The sequence below is a fragment of the Paroedura picta genome, chromosome 3 (genome assembly GCF_049243985.1).
Source record: "Paroedura picta isolate Pp20150507F chromosome 3, Ppicta_v3.0, whole genome shotgun sequence".
Classification (NCBI taxonomy): Eukaryota; Metazoa; Chordata; class Lepidosauria; order Squamata; family Gekkonidae; genus Paroedura; species Paroedura picta.
In genome coordinates, this window is record NC_135371.1 from 130,699,647 (window position 1) to 130,720,588 (window position 20,942).

General features: G+C 43.5%; 1 protein-coding gene across 4 annotated transcripts; it reads right to left on the minus strand.

Moving 5' to 3' along the window:
• Positions 1–608: 608 nt before the first annotated feature.
• TSEN54 (tRNA splicing endonuclease subunit 54) lies at positions 609–16,921 on the minus strand. Of its 4 annotated transcripts, none has more exons than XM_077327823.1 (11): positions 16,764–16,921; positions 15,712–15,876; positions 14,989–15,052; positions 13,728–13,811; positions 9,897–9,995; positions 8,607–8,659; positions 8,116–8,214; positions 3,637–4,274; positions 2,370–2,430; positions 1,486–1,602; positions 609–1,299 (listed from the first exon to the last, which is right to left on the minus strand). In XM_077327823.1, exons 1-11 carry the CDS (start codon positions 16,904–16,906, stop codon positions 1,149–1,151), a joined length of 1,674 nt encoding a protein of 557 aa, XP_077183938.1. In that variant the 5' UTR covers positions 16,907–16,921; the 3' UTR covers positions 609–1,148. The 4 variants fall into 4 exon arrangements, with proteins under 4 accessions (XP_077183938.1, XP_077183940.1, XP_077183939.1 ...); XM_077327825.1 differs by lacking the exon at positions 16,764–16,921 and adding an exon at positions 16,554–16,741; XM_077327824.1 differs by lacking the exon at positions 1,486–1,602.
• Positions 16,922–20,942: the final 4,021 nt, after the last annotated feature.

Consider the following 20,942-nt stretch of genomic DNA (forward strand, 5'->3'; position numbering starts at 1 on the left):
CACCACACTGACAAGCCAGGCTAGAAGGGATCAGAACATCACCTAACCCAAAGCAGTACAGAATGCTCCACTACTAACAGGTTAATTCACATCATCCAGACAATGTGCTAGCCACATTCAGAGAGCAGTAGGAACCAATGACATGCAGTTATGCCAGGAGGAGCAAAAAAAAGGGAAAATTTCCCCAAAACCATACACAAACTGTTAACTCACGTTGGCACTTCCTATAAGACTACCATGGTATCTTGGTCATTTCATAATGATGACGCTTGTTAAAAATACAGCATGCACAATGGAAATAGTTGTTAGCCTTAGCCTCCTTTGGATAATGCCAGACAGCCTGCTGAAACCATATTACTCAGATTTGTCTGTTCCTCCATGATCACCTAGAAGAGCAGCACATAGCTGGCCTCTTGGTGTTGCAGAAGAAAGTGTAGGGAATTTAGAGATATCACTTCGGAACTCATTTGTCAGCAAATGCTTGCAGTAGCAAAATGTAAGTCATCACTAGTGAATCGCCACCAAGTGGGAAGAAAGCTCCAAAGTATTTGACTCAAAAACATATTACCCAGGGAAGCACACTCTTCAAGAAACTGAACAACACCATGGAACAGGAAGAAGATATTTTATTGCTAAATAAATGCTAAAGGATCCATCAGATGCCCGAATCCTGGTCTGGAGCCTCCCCACCCCCAAACTTTGAAGGATTGAATTGGACAACTGCTGGTGCCACAGTTATTAGAAACCACCAAACACCCAACTGGATTATTGAATGTACAGCAAGATTTCTGCGTACCATTCAGTACTGCTTTAGTACAATGGTTCTCAGTCAACCACAGCCTATTCTGCATGTGCAACAATGAAATCAAAGGTAATATCATTCTAACAATATTAACTGGAGCATTAAAAGAATATGACTAACTTGTGCATCTCTGTTTGAGAAGTACTGAGATGATGCAATAAAGGAAGAACATGTTTGAATTCCCTTTGGGTTTCATGAATGAGCAGTTTTCTTTACGAGTGGATGGCAGAATATTGGCAGTCCAAGTTTCTACACAATATCAAGCTGAGCAAACCCCTGAGTCCATTTCATACATGTGTACAAAAGCAAGCCCAGTCCCAAAGATGTCTCTCCACAGCAGTGCCAGTCAGGGGTATACATCAACAGGCAGTTTGAACTCCTTAAAAGAATAGAAAGCAATGTCGCCATTGTCTACTAGTGCAAAGGCCACGGGGACATCGCCACTTTGGTAAGCAAGCTGTTTCACTGCCCTCAGGGTTGGGATCCGTTCATCAAAGCTGCAAAGTAAAAAAAAAAAAGTTTTGTTAGGACAATTTTAATCTATCAAGTTTTTAAAGTACAATGCATTTGGGATGTTTTAGCATCATTTTTAGTTTATCAGAAACTGCTCTTAAATTATTTAATTCTTGTACGTTGTCTTCCGGGCAGTTCACTTAAGAGTTAAAATGATTACCACCCAATACCTTCGAACACACATCCGGACAAAAGGCTTCCCAGGTTTATTCTTCTTAAAGTTAGAAGCTGTGTCTGCTGGATACACATCAAAATCTATCTTCATGCCTCCGGAATCGTTCAGCAGCCTGTTAAGGAGGTCAGTCATCAGTACAAAGTGGGGGGAAAAACCACTGCAAAGTTCTCCTGTCTACCACTCCTTCAAGTGCCCCATAGGGAGGAGAAATCTTCAGCTATGGCAAAGTACTCCATCTGGGACATAGCAGTTATATGACAGAAGAAGGATTTGAGTTGGTCATCACCAATGGAGAACTTGGACAGGTGCGAAAGAAAGTGAACATTAAACTGGCTTACTTCGGCAACCATGTAGCCTAGACATTTGCTTTTTAAGGGTGGGTTTCCTTAAGGTTCCCGATCGCCACACCCCCAAACTCTACATTGCATGTCTGCAATGATAAAGGAAGCACCTGGATTTGCACAGTCATACACAGTACAATGCAAAATTTCCCCCTTAGAAACAGAGCCAACAAAATCAAAGAGGTAGATTTCTGAGATCTCAGGCATCTCCATCAACTTGAGTTCCCAAGAACCTCAAAGAGATTGTAGGGACTGGAAATAAAGCATAGGCCCATCTAAATACCCAACAGATTATCTGAATTCCAAGGAGAAAAGAGAAAGCAGGGATGAAAAATTCACTTAGGTACTCAGGAGTTTACCCATAAGGGTGATTAAAACGACTGTAAGAGAAGCACTGGAAACTGAAATTTGATTTGCAACTGGTTGGGTCCATTCCCCTACACAGACTCTTGAGAGACTCAATTTAAATGTTAAGCCTTACATAAGGAGATATCTGAAACATATTTATTTACAAAAATGTATATGCCACAACACTTACTGGGCTGCTCCATCCAGGATGTGGGAGGGCTGAAGTACACTGATCTGCTGAAGGACATCAGCTGGTAAGTAGAGGGGGGGGGGGAGAACCATGAAAGAAATTTGGGTTAGGGGAATGTTGCATACCTGCACTGACTAGTCAGCTATTCAGGCTGTATGATCTTGTCTTTAAGAAGAAGGTGCTCTTGGCCTTCTCGGCCAAAAGAACTTCCTAATGAAAATGCACCCAATTCATAATTCTGTGTAAGCACAGCCAATACTCTGTGGCAACAACACTGCAGATACTGCACACAGAAAGAAGTCAGGAAAATGCTTATCAATTTGCTGAAGGTATATAATGGTTACAAAATATTTGGAACATGGGAAAAAAGGACAAGGAGGAGAGACTGGAAATCATGAACTGGATTTATGAGCCCTAAATTGGGGGTGTTCAATGCTTCTTAATTTTTCTACAACCTTAAGGACTAAGTACATGTTTAACTTAAAAGGGCAAACTTAACAAAATGTATTCATTTCTGTACTACCCTGGTTTGTATGTGTGCAACATAATCAGTTCTGCCTACTCCACCATGTAAATTTCACAGTGATTGATTCACATCCTGTATGTAATGCTATTTAGAATCTAATTCTCTATTCTCAGGACAGGATAACATATTTGGCACAGCTTGCCACTTGTGGGGATTCCTCCATGCTTGGGTGGAGATGGATGGAGCTAACAAGAAGCCGCTTTTAATTACTTCTTTTCACAACTGGGAAAGTGTCTGCCATTAATCACTAACTTTACATTTTTATTGCTCAACAGTTATTGTAAAGGACAATTAAATCCATAGGACTGATTGGCTTTTCTAGCAAAGAATTATCATACTGCATATTTGGACTTATGATGCTGTTTACTAATTTGCTACTAATTTACTTTCTCCTTATATCTGTAGTCTTGTGATCCACTGTCTGAGGAAGTGTGCCTGTATACAAAAGCGCACGCCTTGAATAAATCTTTGTTGGTCTTAAAGGTGCCATTGGACTCAAATTTTGTTGTACTACTTCAGACCAACAAGGCTATTCACTTGAATAAGACTGCCCCAGTCTCATTAAATTTTGGATGCTAAGCAAGGTCAGCTATGGGAAACCACCAAGGAAATCTAAGGTTTCACCAAAGTGACAGACCACCTTTTGCCTCGAAAGCCCTATGAGGTCAGCATAAATTGGGTGCAACTTGACAGCAAAATATGTATATACATATACAAGCAATACACACACACACACAATACCTGTTGATAGATCCTGATCTGGCTTCACAAGTGGGGTGACAGTCTGCTGCCAGAGATTTGCTGGATACTTCTCCCTCTGTTGTCTCCTCTTTTCTAGAAGAGCTTTGTACTCCTGCCAGGTGGAGCACTGCCTGACCTCCTTATCCTCATTGATACTGCTTTTGTACCTTCTCTCCCACGCGAGATGCTCCCGCTCCTTGTGAGACAATTTCTCATGTTTCTGGTTGAGCTTTCTGCGCCACCTGGTTGCATCAACCATCCGTGCAGGTACATTCTTGGGGAGGAATCTTTTATCAGGTTGTGACAAGAGGGTTTGTGGGCAATCCGCACCCATGTTGGGGAAAGTAATGGTGGTGAAATTCCATCGTGACTGACATTCGTTACCCTGACATTCCCAAGATGCTACAGTAGATATCACATGGTGGTTTCCGATACAAACTGGAGATTGATACAACTGTACTACGTCACTGGAAGATGGGGTGGTCTCCAGAACTGCAACTTCAGGATCAGATGCTTTCACCTTCTCCCCAGATACGCTTCCTCCATCTGTCCCTGGGTGGCTGGAATCCTCATGATGTCTCCCAGCCTTTTTTGGTGGCTGCTTGTACTCGTGAGTTTTGTCAGATATTTTGGCCTTTCTGTCATGAATCCAACCAAGAGGAAAGGGCCTTTAAACATAGGCATTATTCATCACATTTCTCTTCACAGAATTATCATACGGACTAGGTAGATTTCGGAGTTTGGTGCTGGGAAAATGTTTATTTATTTGAATTTATAACCCACTGTCTACGCCAAAGGTGGACTCAGGGTAGTGGACAACATATACACTGCAATATAGCAAATCATGTTAAAATCATGCTAAAAATACTAAAAACAGAAAATCTAAAAGTTAGAACCCCAGGACACTGAGTAAGGTGCAATGTAGGAGTAAGGTCAGTTTAGATGTTAGCTATGCTGCTTGGCCCTTTGGTCTACAAGATCCCACAAGGGTCCACTGCATCTCCAATGCTTTTCAACATCTACCTGAAGCCAATGAGAGAGGTCATTCTGCAATTTGAGCTGAGAATATACTCAGTTTTATCTCATCCTTACAGTAAACCCCAGGGAGGGTGAGGAAACTGGTGGTTGGTGGCAGTTTTTGGGGCAGATGAGAGCTAACAACAGAAAGTTAATCCTGACTAAATGGAGGTGCTACTAGTGAGGAGGTGCTTTGTTCCAGGAATTCTGATATCTCCTGTTAAGAATGGGGTTACATTCCCCCTAAAGGTGCAAGTCCATAGCTTGGGGGTCCTGCTGGACTTAAGCCTCCTGTTGGATAAACAGATGGCAGCATTGGCCAGGTGAGGCTTTTTATGGGCCACTCTGGTGCAGGCCCTGGTAACATCTAAATTAGATTACTACAATGAGCTCTATGTCAGGGAGCCCTTGAAAACTATCTGGTTGCTGCATTTGGTACAGAATGCCAGGGCCAGAATGTTGACAGGAGTAGGCGTCATACAATTCTAGCCTTGTTCAATCTACACTGGCTCCCAATTTGCTTCTGAGCCAAATTCAAGATGGCCGTATTGACCCAGAAGCAAATTCTGTACAACTTGGGGCACCATATCTTATGGACCATCTGTTACTCTATGAACCTCCCTGACCACTCCATCATCAAGAGGCCCTGGTTCAGGTGCCCCTGACATCTGAGGCTCAACGGAGCAACTCAAGAAAAGGCCTTCTCAGCTGTACTGCTGAAACTGTAGAACTCCCTCCCCAGGGAGATTCATATTATGCATGTCTCTATTATCATCTTCTGTCAGCAGGTGAAGCCCTTTTTGTTCTGTTCACTCTTCTTATCACTGCTCCCTGTTTGTGTGTTTTATTACGGTATTTGCTGGCGTATAAGACAACCCCCCAACATTTCCACTCAAAATATAGAGTTTGTTATATACCTGCATCTCCCTGTGACCGGCACTAGTATGCAAGTGCACATGTGCAAGCTCTACGTAGACAAGGGGCGGGCTGAAGTGCCGCTGCTTCCTGCCGAGCAGAATGGGCTGGTCACGCCGAAAAGGCTGGCATCCCTGTCTCGCTGCTGAAGCTCACCGCTGCCACGCTGATAATCCGCAGCGGCCACACTGGATACCGCACGATACTGGATGGTATGTAGAATGAGGTGGGCGGGCATCGGGAGGACACTATGGGCACCAGGTGGGCACTGGGAGGCCACTATGGGCGGCTATGTCTATCCCAACAGAAGTGCACCCTGCATATAGGACGACCCCCCCAATTGGAGGCATGTTTTTCTCGAGACCTGTGTATACAAGAATCATATTACCCTTCTCTGACCCTTGGAATGTTTATTCTTTGGGCACTGGGAGATTGCAGAGGAAAAGGGGCAAAACTGCCCTCTTGCTTTCACCGGTGACAGAAGTTAAATGAGAAAGTGATTTTGTTCACTTCCCCCTGCCCACCAGAGGCTGTCAATCCACTATTAGGCCACACAGGTCCTGCAGTCATGTGAATAATCTTCCCTGGAGTTATAACAGACTGCTGCGAAAGGAGAACTCAAGAAAAACCCACCACCATCAATGCCTTCATCTGACCAGTAATGGCATTCAACTCACTGGTTCTCTGGTTTGACTAAGTCTAAAAAAGATTTGAAAAAGTTTTTGGATTTGTCTGTAAATCTGCAGATTCCCAAGAGGTTGCCACAGCAACTTGTGGATCTTTCAATCCATACTTTAGGGCACATTTAAACAGGCAGTCATCTATCCCCTTCTTAATACATCACCAGAGAAGCATGATGTGACCAACTCTAGCCTGGTCTCTTCCAATTCGCCCTTTCTGGGTAAGATTAATCAAGGGGGCAGTAAGTAGGTCTTCCTGGACAGCTGATCTGCCCTAAAACCCTTTCAGTCTGGCTTCAGGCCAGGTGATGGAACAAAAAGGACATTGAGAGCTTTAGTTGATGACCTGAGTGCAGAGGAAAATTGTGCCTCTACTGCTCTTAATGGATATATCAGCAGGATTTGACAGTGTGGATAATACCATCTCATTGAGAGGTAGAAGAAGGGATTAAAGTGTAGGCAGAACTCAGAGGGATGCTAACGTGGGACTTGTCTTGTGGGGCTCCCTAAGGCTCACAATTATCCCCTCACGTTGTTCAATTTCTATGTAAAGATCTCAAGAGAAATAATTTGCAGCTTTGGAGTAGGATGTTGGCAATACACTGATGACACTTGGCTCAGTTTCTTTATCCAAATCACTAAGGGAGTCTCTGGGTCCTGGACTAGTGCCTCAGTGCTGTAGTTAATTGGTTAAAGGTGAACAAGCTGAAACTGCATCTTGTTTGGGAAGGCTGAGGCCTTCAAAACACTGTGCTCCCTGCTATCAGTGGGGTTCAGCTGACACTTTGTGCCTCAGTGAAAAGCCAAGGGCTTATACTGGACCCATCATTACTACTAGAGAAGCAAGTTAAAGCAGCAGCAGCAAAAAAGCATTCTACCACCTTCAGTTAGACAGGAAGAGGGTCCCCTTCCTTGATTTGGCCAATATAGCCACGCAAATCCATGCTATGGTTATGTTGAGGCTATACTACAGTAGTGCATTCTACATGGGCCACTCTTAAAAGTCAAGGCAGAAATTTGTAGCTGGTACAAAACACAGCAGCCCAATTACTATCGGGTGTTGGATGGAACAAGCTTGCCACGCCCATCCTGCAGGTGCTTCATTCACTACCAATCAGTAACTAAGTTGAATTCAAGGCCTAGGATCTATATTCCTGCAGAACTGTTTCTCCTATTATATGCCCCACCATAACAGCTTTGCTCATCTGAGCAAATTCTTCTGAAGGTCCTTCCCTGTAATGGGGTGAGATCAGACACTACCTGTTCATTAGCATTTTTTAGGGTGATTTCCACCTCATGGAATGACCTGCCTGAAGAAATTAGGAAGGCTCTCACAGTATTATCATCGTCTTCAAAATGGAAATGCTCAGGCAGGGCATTCTTATAATGGAATTCAAAAGGTAGTAAGATGAAAGAGTTCAGAAGGACACCTTCATAGGGTAACCGTTCTGTAGTCAGCTACACTGGTTGCTATAGGTATCATCATTGTAAATAGTATCTTGCTTGTATTACATGGTCATATACTTTTGTGATCTTATTTTCTGCACTGCTTATACTACAACTTTCCATAGATACTTTGCTGTTCACACTGTCATTCAATTTGTTTTCCTAGTCCTGTTGCATCGCTCATTGAATGTTGTCACAGTTTCCCTTTATCTTTACTTTGCAATTTGTCTTGAGTCTCAGTGAGAAAGACAGGCAAATAAATAAATAATAGTAATAGAACCAAGTTCAGAATTACCTATGATAATTATTGGAAACAAATCTTAATAATGGGGGGGATATCTGACATCCTCGCTCAGTATAACAACGTGCACTCCTAGAGGTAGCCTGTTAAGGCTCTCTCCTGGCTTCCATAAATGTTTACCGAGGGCTAGAGCTCCTTTTCCTCTTGTGGTGGTGCTTCTTTGCATTTTGACAGTGGCTGCCCAGATTCAGCTGCCTCTCATAAGGTGTTGTAATAGCACTTCGGGAGAAATAGAGAAAATTAAAATCATTGGGAACAATCCTGTTCAAAACTAGATGCAAACATTCTTAGCTGAAACACCCAAAGACGCACCCTGCCCTTCCTCCCACTCAGGTGAATGTTTTCAAATGGGCTGACATGTATGGACCTTACTGCTGACCTAAAGGATGGGGAACGATACAGATTAGCTTCAGAAGTTTGAGAGAATTGTCACAACCACAATATGATTTGTCCAAGTGTAATGGGCCAATTATGGCTAAAATTTACAGAAATGGCAAAGCTCACATTTTAATTATATGAAATTTTATTACAGGTCTGAAGAAGCCTACTAAAGTGATGCCAAAGGGGATGTTTTAAAGAAGGGGTGGGGAAGTCCACCGTTGGATAATTACCTCGAATGGAATCTCAGCACAATGTACCCAAGTCTCTTCAAGTGGCTGAATACCTTTTAAAATAGAACAGAAAGCCAGGTGATGATCTCTGAAACAATGTAGTGTTGTACACTTTGAAAAGAATATGTGCATTAAGTATTTTACAGTGACTGACAAAGTACTATTTCCTATGTAAGGGATGGTCAGTTCCCATTTTCCACTCCTTGCTGCACCACAATGGACCCCATCACTCTGGAAAACGTACCTGTATTGGATCTAATGACTAAATACACATGTATTATTTTCCTGGATGTAAGTGGTGGAATTACTTGGCAATCATGATCATTAAAATTGCTGCATGCACATTTGTCACGCAAGCACATCACTTTTTGTTCAAACTTGCTCTGAGGTGACAGACCTTAAGTGGTTTTTGTTGCTCAAGCTCTAGATAGCAGTCTGCCATCTATACAAACAATATTATTTAGATGTATACAACATTTGAATATGCAGAACACTTGGCAATCTGTCTCCATCTCTTGCCAGTACAGTGACAATGATACTCATTACTCCTATCTTACATCTATGGAACTTGTCGTATATCACTCAGCAAATCCACTGACAAACCAAAAACTGAATCAGTGGAATCCCTGGTGCAAGTTGTATGGATAGATCATTCACTGGACAATAACTGGGGCAGGATGGTACCATCGAATGCAGGGTGACTCACACAGCAAGTCACCATTCATGGTGTCCTATAACCAAGGCTAGCTGGCAAACATCAAGAGTGACACCCTCCAGGATTGCACTGACTCCTTCCATACCCATCTGGTATGTTCCACCCTTTACAGAATACCAGGATACCAGAATCCAGGTGCAGTCATTCTATTCATTATAGTAATAAGCCTGATCTGGCAAAATTAAAGCACTTCAGCTGCAGCGAATTATAGGTGATCAACTTCATTTAATGTACAGCCAAGCTCCAGATTCCAGTAGCATATTTACACGTATCCTTCTAAGTCAGAATGATTGCATTAAGTAATTACATTGTGGTAACTAATTTGGTGCAGTCAGGTTGTGTATCCCTGCTAAGCCTTGCTTCGGAATAACAGGCAATTCCCAATCACTGTGGAATCAGGGGAAATTTTCTAGTTACCAGATTCATTTTTCACTTCTATCCATAATGGCAGGGTTAATATACCTGATTCTCTAGTTTCTGAGGGAATATTCACTGCCAAGACACGTGAGACAGGGATTTCTCTTTGGTTGTACCTGCTTCAATAATTACAGCTAAACTCAAATTCTGAGACACACCTGGTATTTCAGCAGACTCATTGACATCTGAGACAGCAGAGTCTCATAGGCTTCCTGGACTGACAAGGGCAAGTCATTGTAAAAAAGTTGAATAGAGCCCTGTAAGACAGAAGCTTAATGTTTACAAATTTCAACTTGCACAAAACCAGCTCAGTAGGCACCACACCCCATCCTTCTCTGTCGCCTCAGGAGACTGCCTGTGCCAGCTCATTTTTGCTTAGAAGCTCCATACATTGTGAGTTTCCATCTTAAACTTGCTCTCTTGGGTTTATAAAGTCAGCACAGATTAACAGGTACTGCAGGGTGTGGTGGAAATGAACATCCAGCACAAGCAGAACTCCTTAGCCCCAAAAGACAAAGCTGCATACTTTACACTATAAATGCTTCAATGCTTCTTGCAATCAAGTATAGAACCGTAGATTCCTCAATATGAACGAAGAAGAAAAAGGAATCACAAGGCAAGATCATGTAATAGTCCTCTCTGTATTATTAGTAATACAGAATAATTATTATTAGTAAATTTATTATTATTAGTTATTATTAGTAATACAGAGAGGACTATTACATTATTTTGCCTTGTGATTCCTTTTTTTTCTTCTGAGTTCAATGCTTCTTGCAGCAAATACAAAGTTCAAAAAATCCCACATATATACCCCTCAAATGCTAACTGGAGGGCCTTGTTCCAACTGTGACACTTAGACATACACCTCATTTGCTTTCATACATGCGCAGAAGCTACTGACACACACCAGAACTTTTTAGCAACTTTGGAGAAGGAGACTTACACTTGATAAATGGACATCTTCTATCAGTTCCATTTGATCTTGTTGTTCATATAGAATGACCTGATTTTTTTAAAAAATCTCACTAGCTGCTATCTACATTCTCTGTTATATTACATGTGTGTTCAGGATTAGACTTGAGGAAGACTCATTTTGGGGTTGAAACATGTTAGGTTTCATTGTATGGTGCATATTATGTTATTTCAATTAGTCTATGGGCTTTATCTATGCTTTTAACTTTGTCACACACAATAAATCCTTATCCATGGTTCCTCTATATATACGTGAAACAGCTTGGGGGGATGGAACATGTCCGGTTGTCCGAGTTGGAATAGGGCCAATCAAGGTGCAGCCAGCAATGCTGGCTGCACCATGATTGGCCCTGCCCCTACAGCTCCCGCCCTCCCTCCCTGGACACTAGCCACGTTCCTCTCAGACATGCCAGAGTCAGAGAAAGACACACAGAGTCCTGCCAGACTGACCAAGAGCCCTCATTTCCTCCTATTGCTCCTGCTGTGAGGGAGGCAGAGAGAGACACAGAGAGAGCTGCCTCAAGCTGCTGACAGCGACACAGAGAGAGCTGCCCTTGCTGCGACGGAAGGAGAGAGAGACAGACGGAGCTGCCCCAAACTGCACACCAGCCCTGCTTCCCTCCTACAAACCAGCCCTAATTACCTGCTATGCCTCCTGCTTCGAGGCATGCTGAGACACGCAGCGAGAGAGAGAGAGAGAGAGAGAGAGATCTGCACGTCCTGGTGTCCCCTGGGTCCTAGCACCCATTGCATTCCTGCTTGCAATGGGCTTTCTTGCTAGTGTTAATATAATTGGTTTATTTATATTTTGTGTACCAGAATAGTTGCTGTCATTCACTGGTAGAACTGCCCTCCCGCAGTAAGAAGCTTCCCGGGCCGCAAGCTTGCGGCCTGGGAAGTTTTTTACTGCGGGGGGGGGGGCGGGGAGAGGGAGCCGCGGCCCGGCGCCATGGCCTTCGCGGCCCGGCACCGGGCCGCAGCCCGCAGGTTGGGGACCACTGTCTTACATGTTTCTCAGTGTTCTGATTCTTAATGTGAGATTTATGGTTTGACCTTTTTGTCCTTTGTAGAGAACTGAACTGAAGGACATTGTTAGCATTTAATGACATATTGAAGATAAAGAAAAGAAAATAATCTTTAATGGCTGAATAACCTGTAATTTTTTCATGTTCAGCTTTGTCAGGGGGGATTCCATGTGTCCATGTTCAAATTAGATATTGTATTACTGTGGGTGAGAAGTTGATTAAGATTGTGGGGCTATCTGTGGGCAAGGAAAGGTCCCTTCAAGTCCTTGTGGAAGAGAACTGCCATTACCCAGTAGAGCTTGTAAGTCACTGATGATGCATTAAACTCTTTTCAGTTGAGAGTTATATGTGACCACTAGTGTTCTATTGTGTCTCTTTGGGGCCTGTCTTGCAACAGGTTTTCTCTGGGCACCATTCTGATTTTGTTAATCTGTTTCTTGACTTCATCAAGTGGATATTTTAGTTCCAAAAGGGTTTGTTGTAGATCCCTCTGGTGAACATCTGTCTGTAAAGGTAAAGGTATCCCCTGTGCAAGCACCGAGTCATGTCTGACCCTTGGGGTGACGCCCTCTAGCGTTTTCATGGCAGACTCAATACGGGGTGGTTTGCCAGTGCCTTCCCCAGTCATGACCGTTTACCCCCCAGCAAGCTGGGTACTCATTTTACCGACCTCGGAAGGATGGAAGGCTGAGTCAACCTTGAGCCGGCTGCTGGGATTGAACTCCCAACCTCATGGGCAGACAGCTACAGACAGCATATCGCTGCCTTACCACTCTGCGCCACAAGAGGCTCTCTGTCTGTAGGACTGGTAAATATATGGCTGTAGCGTAGAGCAGTGGTCCGTAACCTTTCTAAGGCTGCGGACCGGCAGTGGTGGGGAGGGAGATCGCGTGGCCGCGCATGCCGCATGTGCGCGGCAGGTCCACGCATGCGTGTTTGTGCCATGCGCGACCACAAACGTGCATGCACGAAACTGCCATGCATGTGCGTTTGTGGCCACGCATGGCGCAAATGTGCATGCGCAACCCTGCTTCCCCCCCCCCCAAACGAATCTTGCCGGGCCACAAGTTAATCGGCCGCTTTTGCAGCCGATTTGCTTGCGGCCTGGGAAGTTTCTTACTGCGGGGGGGAGGGGAGAAGGGGCTGCGGCCTGGTTGGGGACCACTGGCGTAGAGCATAGCTACATACAATGGATTGCTTGGTCTGTTTAGGGTGGCAGCTGGAGGCATGCACACATTTGTCAGTAGATTCCCAATATAAGGTGGTTTCTGTGTGTCCATTGTGTGTTTTATAGTAGCCTCCAGAAAATGTATTTCTTGCATAGACATCAAGAATCACAGTAGTGAGAAACCTGTAAAACAGGCCTCCCAGGATATTCAATGAGGGATTTCAAAGTAGCTGTTTTATTGCAAAGGAATTTCAGAAACAGACTAGAATGGGAGATTGCTGTAGTACAAGTTATTAGAACACACAGATTCTGCATTCCCTGCATTCCTTCCTACTCTCAGGCCGTTTTTCTGGTGTACCTTTTGTCCTTTGCCTATGTATTTGTGGAGAACCTGCTGTTGAAGAACTCTATCATTATATTTTGGATTGTCCACTATATCTGGAGCCAAGAACCAAATATATTAAGAATTTTTTGAATGGCCAGAACTTCCCTGCGAATTTAGACAAAATGGTATTTTTATTATTGGATACCAACCCCCTAATCAGTTATGTCTCATTATTTGCACTAGCAGCAAGGAAAATTCGAGCCAAATTTACATCACCAGAGAGCTAGAGACCTGAATTCTTATTGTCTTTCATTATCTATGGACCACTGCATATATTGTTTTAATTGTTTTATTGCTTTTTTGATATCAACTGCTATTATATTGCTAACATTGTAATGGCCTATGGCTGGAAACAATAAAGTCTTATACAATACATCCAAAATATACACATACACAAAAAAAATCCAAAATACTTCCAAGCCCAAGATAGTCTACTTACACATTCCAGGAGATACAGGGCTTCCTCCGGCAGCAAGTATTGTTTTCCATGCTCTGAGGACCCCATAGTATGCCAGAATTTCCCCTGGATAGAAAATATTAGTAATATAACAACAATAACAACAATTTATTTTTAGCCCACCTTCCAGGTGTGCTCAGGGTGGGTAAGAACATTTTGTAAAAACATCATATACAATAGACTAAAAGGAATTATTCATCTAAAAACATTACATGTCTAAATGGCCCCAACTAATATCCCAGGCAGGGAGTTTAGCATTAGGAGTTGATCTTCAGTCTTCCCAGTGGTGAGGTCAGCCTTAATTGGTGGTTGTTATTATAGGCCCCAAGCATAAGCCTGGTGGAATAATTCTTACAGGCCCTGTGTAACTGATTAGGGACCCACAGGGCCCTGATCTCCCTTGGGAGCGCATTCAACCAGGCTGGGACCACAGTTGAAAAAGCTCTGGCTAAGGCCAGTCTCACCTCTATTGGGCTAGGGATCCTGAGCAGACGCTGTTCCATAGATCTTAGTGCTCTTGGGGAATACAAGGGAAAAGACGGACCTGTAGATATGGCCATTCCAGACTGTTTAGGGCTTTAAAGGCTAACACCAAAACTTTGAACTTGTTTCAGTTTCCAATCTGTAGCCAATGCAGCTGGACAAGCACAGGTGTTATATGTGCCCTCCACTGAGTACCTGTCAAGACTAGTGCCACTGCATTTTGTATCAGCTGGTGTTTCTGGAGCAGTCTCAAGGGCAGTCCTGCGTGGAGCAAGTTGCAGAAGTCTAGTGAGATGATAAGTTGTGTACAATATTTTCATTCTGGCCCTTCAGAAATGGTCTCATGACATGTCTATAAACCTTAAAGGCCTTTTGAATCTGTCATATCTTTCACTGACTGCAACCCACTTCATGGTACGGTCATAGCTTCTTCTCTGGGATTAGGCCTGCATTTAAGAAAATGTGTCCCAGAAAGAGGCCTGCTCCTCCAGAAGCAGTAGCTCTAAGTAGTACGATGTAACATAATGGCTATGGAGATAAATGTGCACAAGGAACAATGCTACAGAAAATTTAACATTACTCACACATGACAAGCCTATGTTATTAAGAATTATGCACCCAAACTACATATTATAAATTGCATTCAGATTTGGTAGTAGATCTTGAGTATCCCCAGCATATACTTTGAATTTACAACAAAACATTAAAAAACTACACAAACAAAAATCAAGGACAGTATCAAAAAGGGAGGCACACATACAGCAGGGGATTTTAGCTCTATAATACCCTCCTGAGGCTTCCACTCAGCTTTCACCAGACTTCCCCTGCAAAAGAAATGTAAAAGGAATCTATATTCTTTAATGATCACACCCTCAACCATCCATCACACCCTATTCACTTAACTGAAAGGGGGCTAAGAACCCATCTTATTCTTAATTGGGAGCACAAACATTGCTAAAAATAGATACACACACCCGCAAAACAGAATTCTAATATGTAAAACCCTGAGGTAAATTGCTATTACTTCTTCATCCAGCCCAGACTACCACACATGAAAAAGGGAAAAGTATAAAGAAAGGATTAAAGAGAGACAGCGTGAGTTTATAGAACTACTAAGAAATAGTTCATTTATGCTGGAATAAGATTCTTTTCTCATCTACAGCATGGATCTGAATTTTATACAGAGCGAATTATTACATCCTGAATGTGCCTCAGTCTCTCACTGAACAAAGATAGTAAATAATCAAAATCACACAATTGGATTAATACTGCCTTATCAAAAATGAAACTATCAGCTAAATTAGTCCCGTTATCTACTTTAACTAGCAGTGGCTCCTCAGGGTCTCAGCAGGGGTCTTTTGCATACCTGCTGTCTGATCCATGGTACCAGAGATGTTAGAGACTGAACCAGGAACCTTCTGCATATAATGCCTGTGTTTTACTAGTACTGAGATACAGCCCTTTTATAAATAATAATACATACAATCTCTCCACGCGCTCCTCCCGCAAAAGCTGCCAGTGTTCATCCCGGCACTGGCGCAGCCTCTCCTCTTGTTCTTCTGAGCCATCAGGGATAAAATCTTTCTGGCCATGTGATCGCTGAGGAATCTTGTGATCACGGGTGCGAACTGCTAGTAGCTCTGCTGGACTTGTGGGTGGGAGGTGGGGAGAAACACAAGAATTTAAAACCCACCTTAATCCACCCACCCCCCGAAAGCCTAATGAGTACATTTATATCGTGCCCTCTCTAAAGAGCTCAAAGAAACACTTTTCCTTTTTCATTTTATCCTCATAACAACCTTGTGAGGTAGATCAGGCTACAAGAGGATGACCAGCCCTAGATCAGGCTTTCTGCACCATCACACCACTTCTGAGGTTTCTCAAAGCTTGAAGAATGTTTCACGGGGTTCTCAACTGTACAAAAGTTGAGAAAGGCTGCCCTAGAACAACCAAAATGCTGCATAGCACTACGGAGATTCAAACCTGGGTACCTCCATTTTCTTTTCTGACACACTAATCTGTACACTGGTTCTCAGGCTCAAAAAGTGTCAAGGGGAAATGAAAGGTGTACTGCTTCTTGGCACACTGCAACTGCACGGGTGTATGCCAAGGTTACTAGTAGTAGGGAAAGGCTTTACAGTCTGTACATAACGGCCTATTACCCGGCTTCTTAGGCTGACCCACACAGTTCCAGAACAACATAATGATAGGCTTGACAGTTCTGCCAAGGTGGATTTCCTTGTGCAGCAACATACCACACAGCGTCAGACTGCCCCCGGAGTACGTGACCGGCAGCGTGCAACGGTAATATCAGGTGCAACTTACAATGCCCTGTGCATCGCACAACACGTGCACAAAGTAGAACGGAAGCCCCGCCCACACCTAACCAAATCCTCAGCGGCAGGGCGTGCTTCGAAGGACCACGGCCGGCCTTGTTCTGGGCCCGCGCGGCAGGAGGGGGCGGAGCGGGATGAAAACCTCCCACAGAGCCCGTGGGGCCCTTTAAGCAATCCCGCTTCCCCACACTGAAGTTACCTGAGCCGGAGTCCGCTAGCGCGAGGCTGGAACTCAGACTCCATAGGGAGCACGCGCTGCTTCCGCGCACCTGAAACGCAGCGACTTCCTACTTTCCCTCTGGGTCCTAGGGCTGGCGAAATCCGGTACAAAGCAGGTTTCATCGGGGTCCTAGCGCCCTCCCTCTAGCGTCCTCCCTCTACTCGTTCGCTAGTTCCCCCGTCCGTCACAGCTCCGTGAGACCCGGAGATTCAAACTGCTGGTGAAATTTTGCTTCTCGGTCAACATCTACCTATTCTTGCTGTGTAGACCAGATTCTGAAAGTTTCAACAAAAAGGTCACTTTAGTGCTTCTAATAGTTAGAGAAGGGAAAGAGTAAAAGCCGGAGCAGCACGGATTGGGCGTTAAACAAACCACAAAAAAAAAACAAACAAACAGTGGGATGCATTACAGACACCTGGGAATAACATTTTAGAAAAGAAAAGGTGGCAATCCTGATGCTTTATTAACCCTTGCCAGGCCAAAAAGCCTCCAGAACTCCCCCCCCCCCGCCCCCGGAACTGGCATAAAACAAACAAGAGTACTACACAAAAAAGTGGGATGCATTACAGACACTTGGGAACAATATTTTTAGAAATGAAGAAGCATAACTCTCAGCCCTTTATTTACCTGTTCCAGGCCAAAATGCCCCTGGAATAGGCTGGAACGGGCATTAAACAAACGACAGTACCAGGATCAGTACCAAAACTCGATCTGGTGGAATGAGCTCCTGGGAGAGTTGAAGACCCTGATGGTGCTGTCACAGTTCTGCAGAGCCTGCAAGACAGTAGGATGCATTACAGACAGACAATATTTTAGAAATGAAAAGGTGGAACTCTTGCACCTTCATTAACCCTAACCCAAATTGCCTCTGGAATACCCAAGAACAGGCCCGGAATGGGCATTAAATAAACCATAGAGCCTTAAAAAATGTGGGATGCATTAAACCAGGCACTCCAGAACAATATTTTTGAAATCAAAACACAGAAATATTGTGCACTGATTAACCTTTTCCAGGCCCAAATGCCTCCAGAATGGTGGGAAGGGAAGAAACTACTCCACAGTTAAATGGCTGCATTCCAACCTGAGGTTTCCGGGAGGTGCTTTCCAAAGAATAAAGACATCATCCAAAAATCTGTTGTATAGAATGATATTATTTTTATACTTAGTGGTTGAGTCCAATATTGTTTGATTCTCAAGCTTGCTCATGGACAAAGTAGTGAGCTCTGGGGCGAATTTGCGTCAGTTCCCAAGAACTGCCAAAAAAGTTTTTCTTGGAACTGGAAATAGTTCTTGTTCAGACATAGTTCTGCTACTTGGCACAAAAAATAACTGGGGGGAGGGGTTGGTTACATCCTTCCTCCTGTCCAATGTCTCTTGTAATGCTAAAAGACCCGGGTCCTATGGTATGTTGCTGTATAAAGAAACCACATCCAGCGTGAAAAAAAATCATGTCTTCCAATTCCAGATTGATCTGGTTTATGTGACCCAAAAAACCCATGGTGTCAGCTTTAGGGATAAAGGGTTTAAGGAATTCATCAAGATACATAGCCAAAGGTTCCAAGATGCAGCCACAGCCTGAGGTTATAGGTCTACCTATTACAGGGGTCACATTCTTATGAATCCTAGGTAACAGATAGAACTGGGTGTTCTATTCTTGGATTGTTGTAACATCTATTGAGAAGCCCCATCAATAAGACTTCATCGAAGACTTTTTAAATTTTCTAAATGGGGTTCTCTGCTATGGCATAGTAGTGATTATTATTATTTAATTGCCTCTGTACGTCAATGATATAATCATGATTCTCCCAAGCAACTGTTCTTCCTTTGCTGGCTGATTTTGTTTTTAATTTATTCTCAGTATCATCTTTAACTTTGAAAAATTAAGCCGGTCTAATTTTCCGGAAAAGACGTATCTCACCTATGAGTTTTGGTGTAGGAACAAAAGAACAGCCTTTCTTGAGATCCAAAATTTCTACATCAAAAAGATGACTACTGGACAAATTAACTGCTTGTGGATTTTTCAATTCTAAAACATTCTCCTTAAGTGTCTGTAATGCATCTCCCTGTTTTTTGCAGTACTTTTGTTTGTTTAATCCCATTCAAAGAATAAAAAGAAAATGCAAACTCTCACAATTTTATTAATGCCTTCCCAGGACAGCACAAACCCATCCAACCTGTCCCCCCACTTTTATTGTTATGATTATTTATTTAACTTTTATACCATTGCTCTTCCAATGTTCTCATGGCAGTTCGCAACAGCATAAAATCAATAAGATACAATAAAATCCCATAAAACAGTCCTTACAGCAATAGATAGATGGCAATCCATTCATAAAAAACATTCCTAACTCCCAATCCCTAGTGGAAGAGCTCCATTTTGTAAGACCCTGCGGAAAGCTAACAATTCCAGCAGGGCCCTCGGCTCTTCTGGGAGCTCATTCCACCAGTTTGGGGCCAGGACCGAAAAGGCCCAGGCCCGGGGAAAAGGACTGCTTTCTCAGGATGCCAGCCTCCGGGGTGGGGTGGGGGGCTGGGGATCCCCCAGAATCACAGCTCAGGGAGCAGTTCTGCTAGAGAAAGCAGTTCTGCTAGAGAATCCCATGTAGATTAGGACAGGGGGACATTTTGGTGTCTGTGGCCTAATTCACACAAGAAGGGAAATGAGGATGAAAGCAGACTGGAAGGAATTGGTTGCCATGTAATCTCCCCCTAAGAAGAGTCTCCAGTCTGATTTTCCCTTCACATATCTGCAGACATAGCTCTAGAAACCTCATCTGTAACCACTAGGCCACAATTCTGAAAGGTCAGTCCTCTCCCACACTCAACGAACATTCCACACCACAGGTTCTTGACACCCATCTCTCCACACCCACACCCTCATTTGTCACCACAACCCCCCTCCACAACACACATATTCAACCTCATGCCCTTACAAACCCTCTCCCCAATGCCAAGCTGTCTTTATCTTAATCACTCTCTTGTTTTCTACCTTCCCCTCTCTTTGCTATTTTCCCCCTCCCTGCTAGTGCCTGCTGTATCAGCTACAATGGACTGCAATTCTAGTGAATGTATAAATCAGCTAGAGTGATAGGGTGTGGTTGGGAGCAGTTGGATTGCTAGCATCCCTACAGTGCAGACCCAAAAGCTGGTGCATACTTTACGATGTAATAGATTTAATAGAGATAAGATATGTACAAGATCAACGAGCATTCTATTACATTATAAGGTAGGACATTTAATGATTTTAGGATCACATCCTTTTCAGGTGTTGAAGTATCCGGATTACCATTATACTTACAAGTGAGGTAGAGTATAGCTTTATTTATATATGTATAATTTCTTTCAATGTTAAAAGGTACTGGACCTGGAAAGGTTGGAGGCCCCCGGGCAGGAAACTCACCGGCAGGGGCAACTCTCATGCAGCAGGGATCTGCAGCCTCTGAGCCTTGGAGGGGAGTGGAAGGAGGAGGAAGTGGTCAGGGGTGGGGTACGCCCTGACTGGGTGTTAAGCGCTGAGTGGCACTTAAGCCATGAGACATGCTTATCCTCCAAGGCCTTACCAGAAATATTAAGTGGAACAGATGTATTAGCTGCCTTTCTTCCTGTGGAGCTCAAGACAAATTACAATATTAAGAAAACAATAAAAAACATAAAACTGAACTTAAAGTCAGTCATAAATAAAACAGTCTTCAGCTGCCTCCTAACTATTGAAATGAAAGGGGAGGTTGTTCTATAATCAGGTGGCTGCCTCAGGAAAGGCCTTCTCTACCAAATGAGCATCTTTGATTGATGGGACAATCAGAAGGGCCTCTCCCTTTTTATCTTAATTTCTGGGCAGAAACATGAGAAAAGATGGTCCTTCACAGACCTTCATCCCAAGCCATGTAGGGCTTTAAGAATCAAAACAACACCTTGACTTGGGCTTAGGAGTAGATGTGGCCAAAGTAATTGCTGTAACTTAATAGCATTGTGGTCATTATTCCCAGTTGATGCAGCCATTTCTAATTCTCCTCAGGTCTTGAGCCCCGCTCGGAACCAAGTCCAAGATCACTACACCTTCTCATTAGTTCTGTGACTAACTGTTCCAGCACACATTCATTTATGTTATCTAGGAATCTCATTTCTACAGCAATGACCTGAGCACATGTTTACCCATTC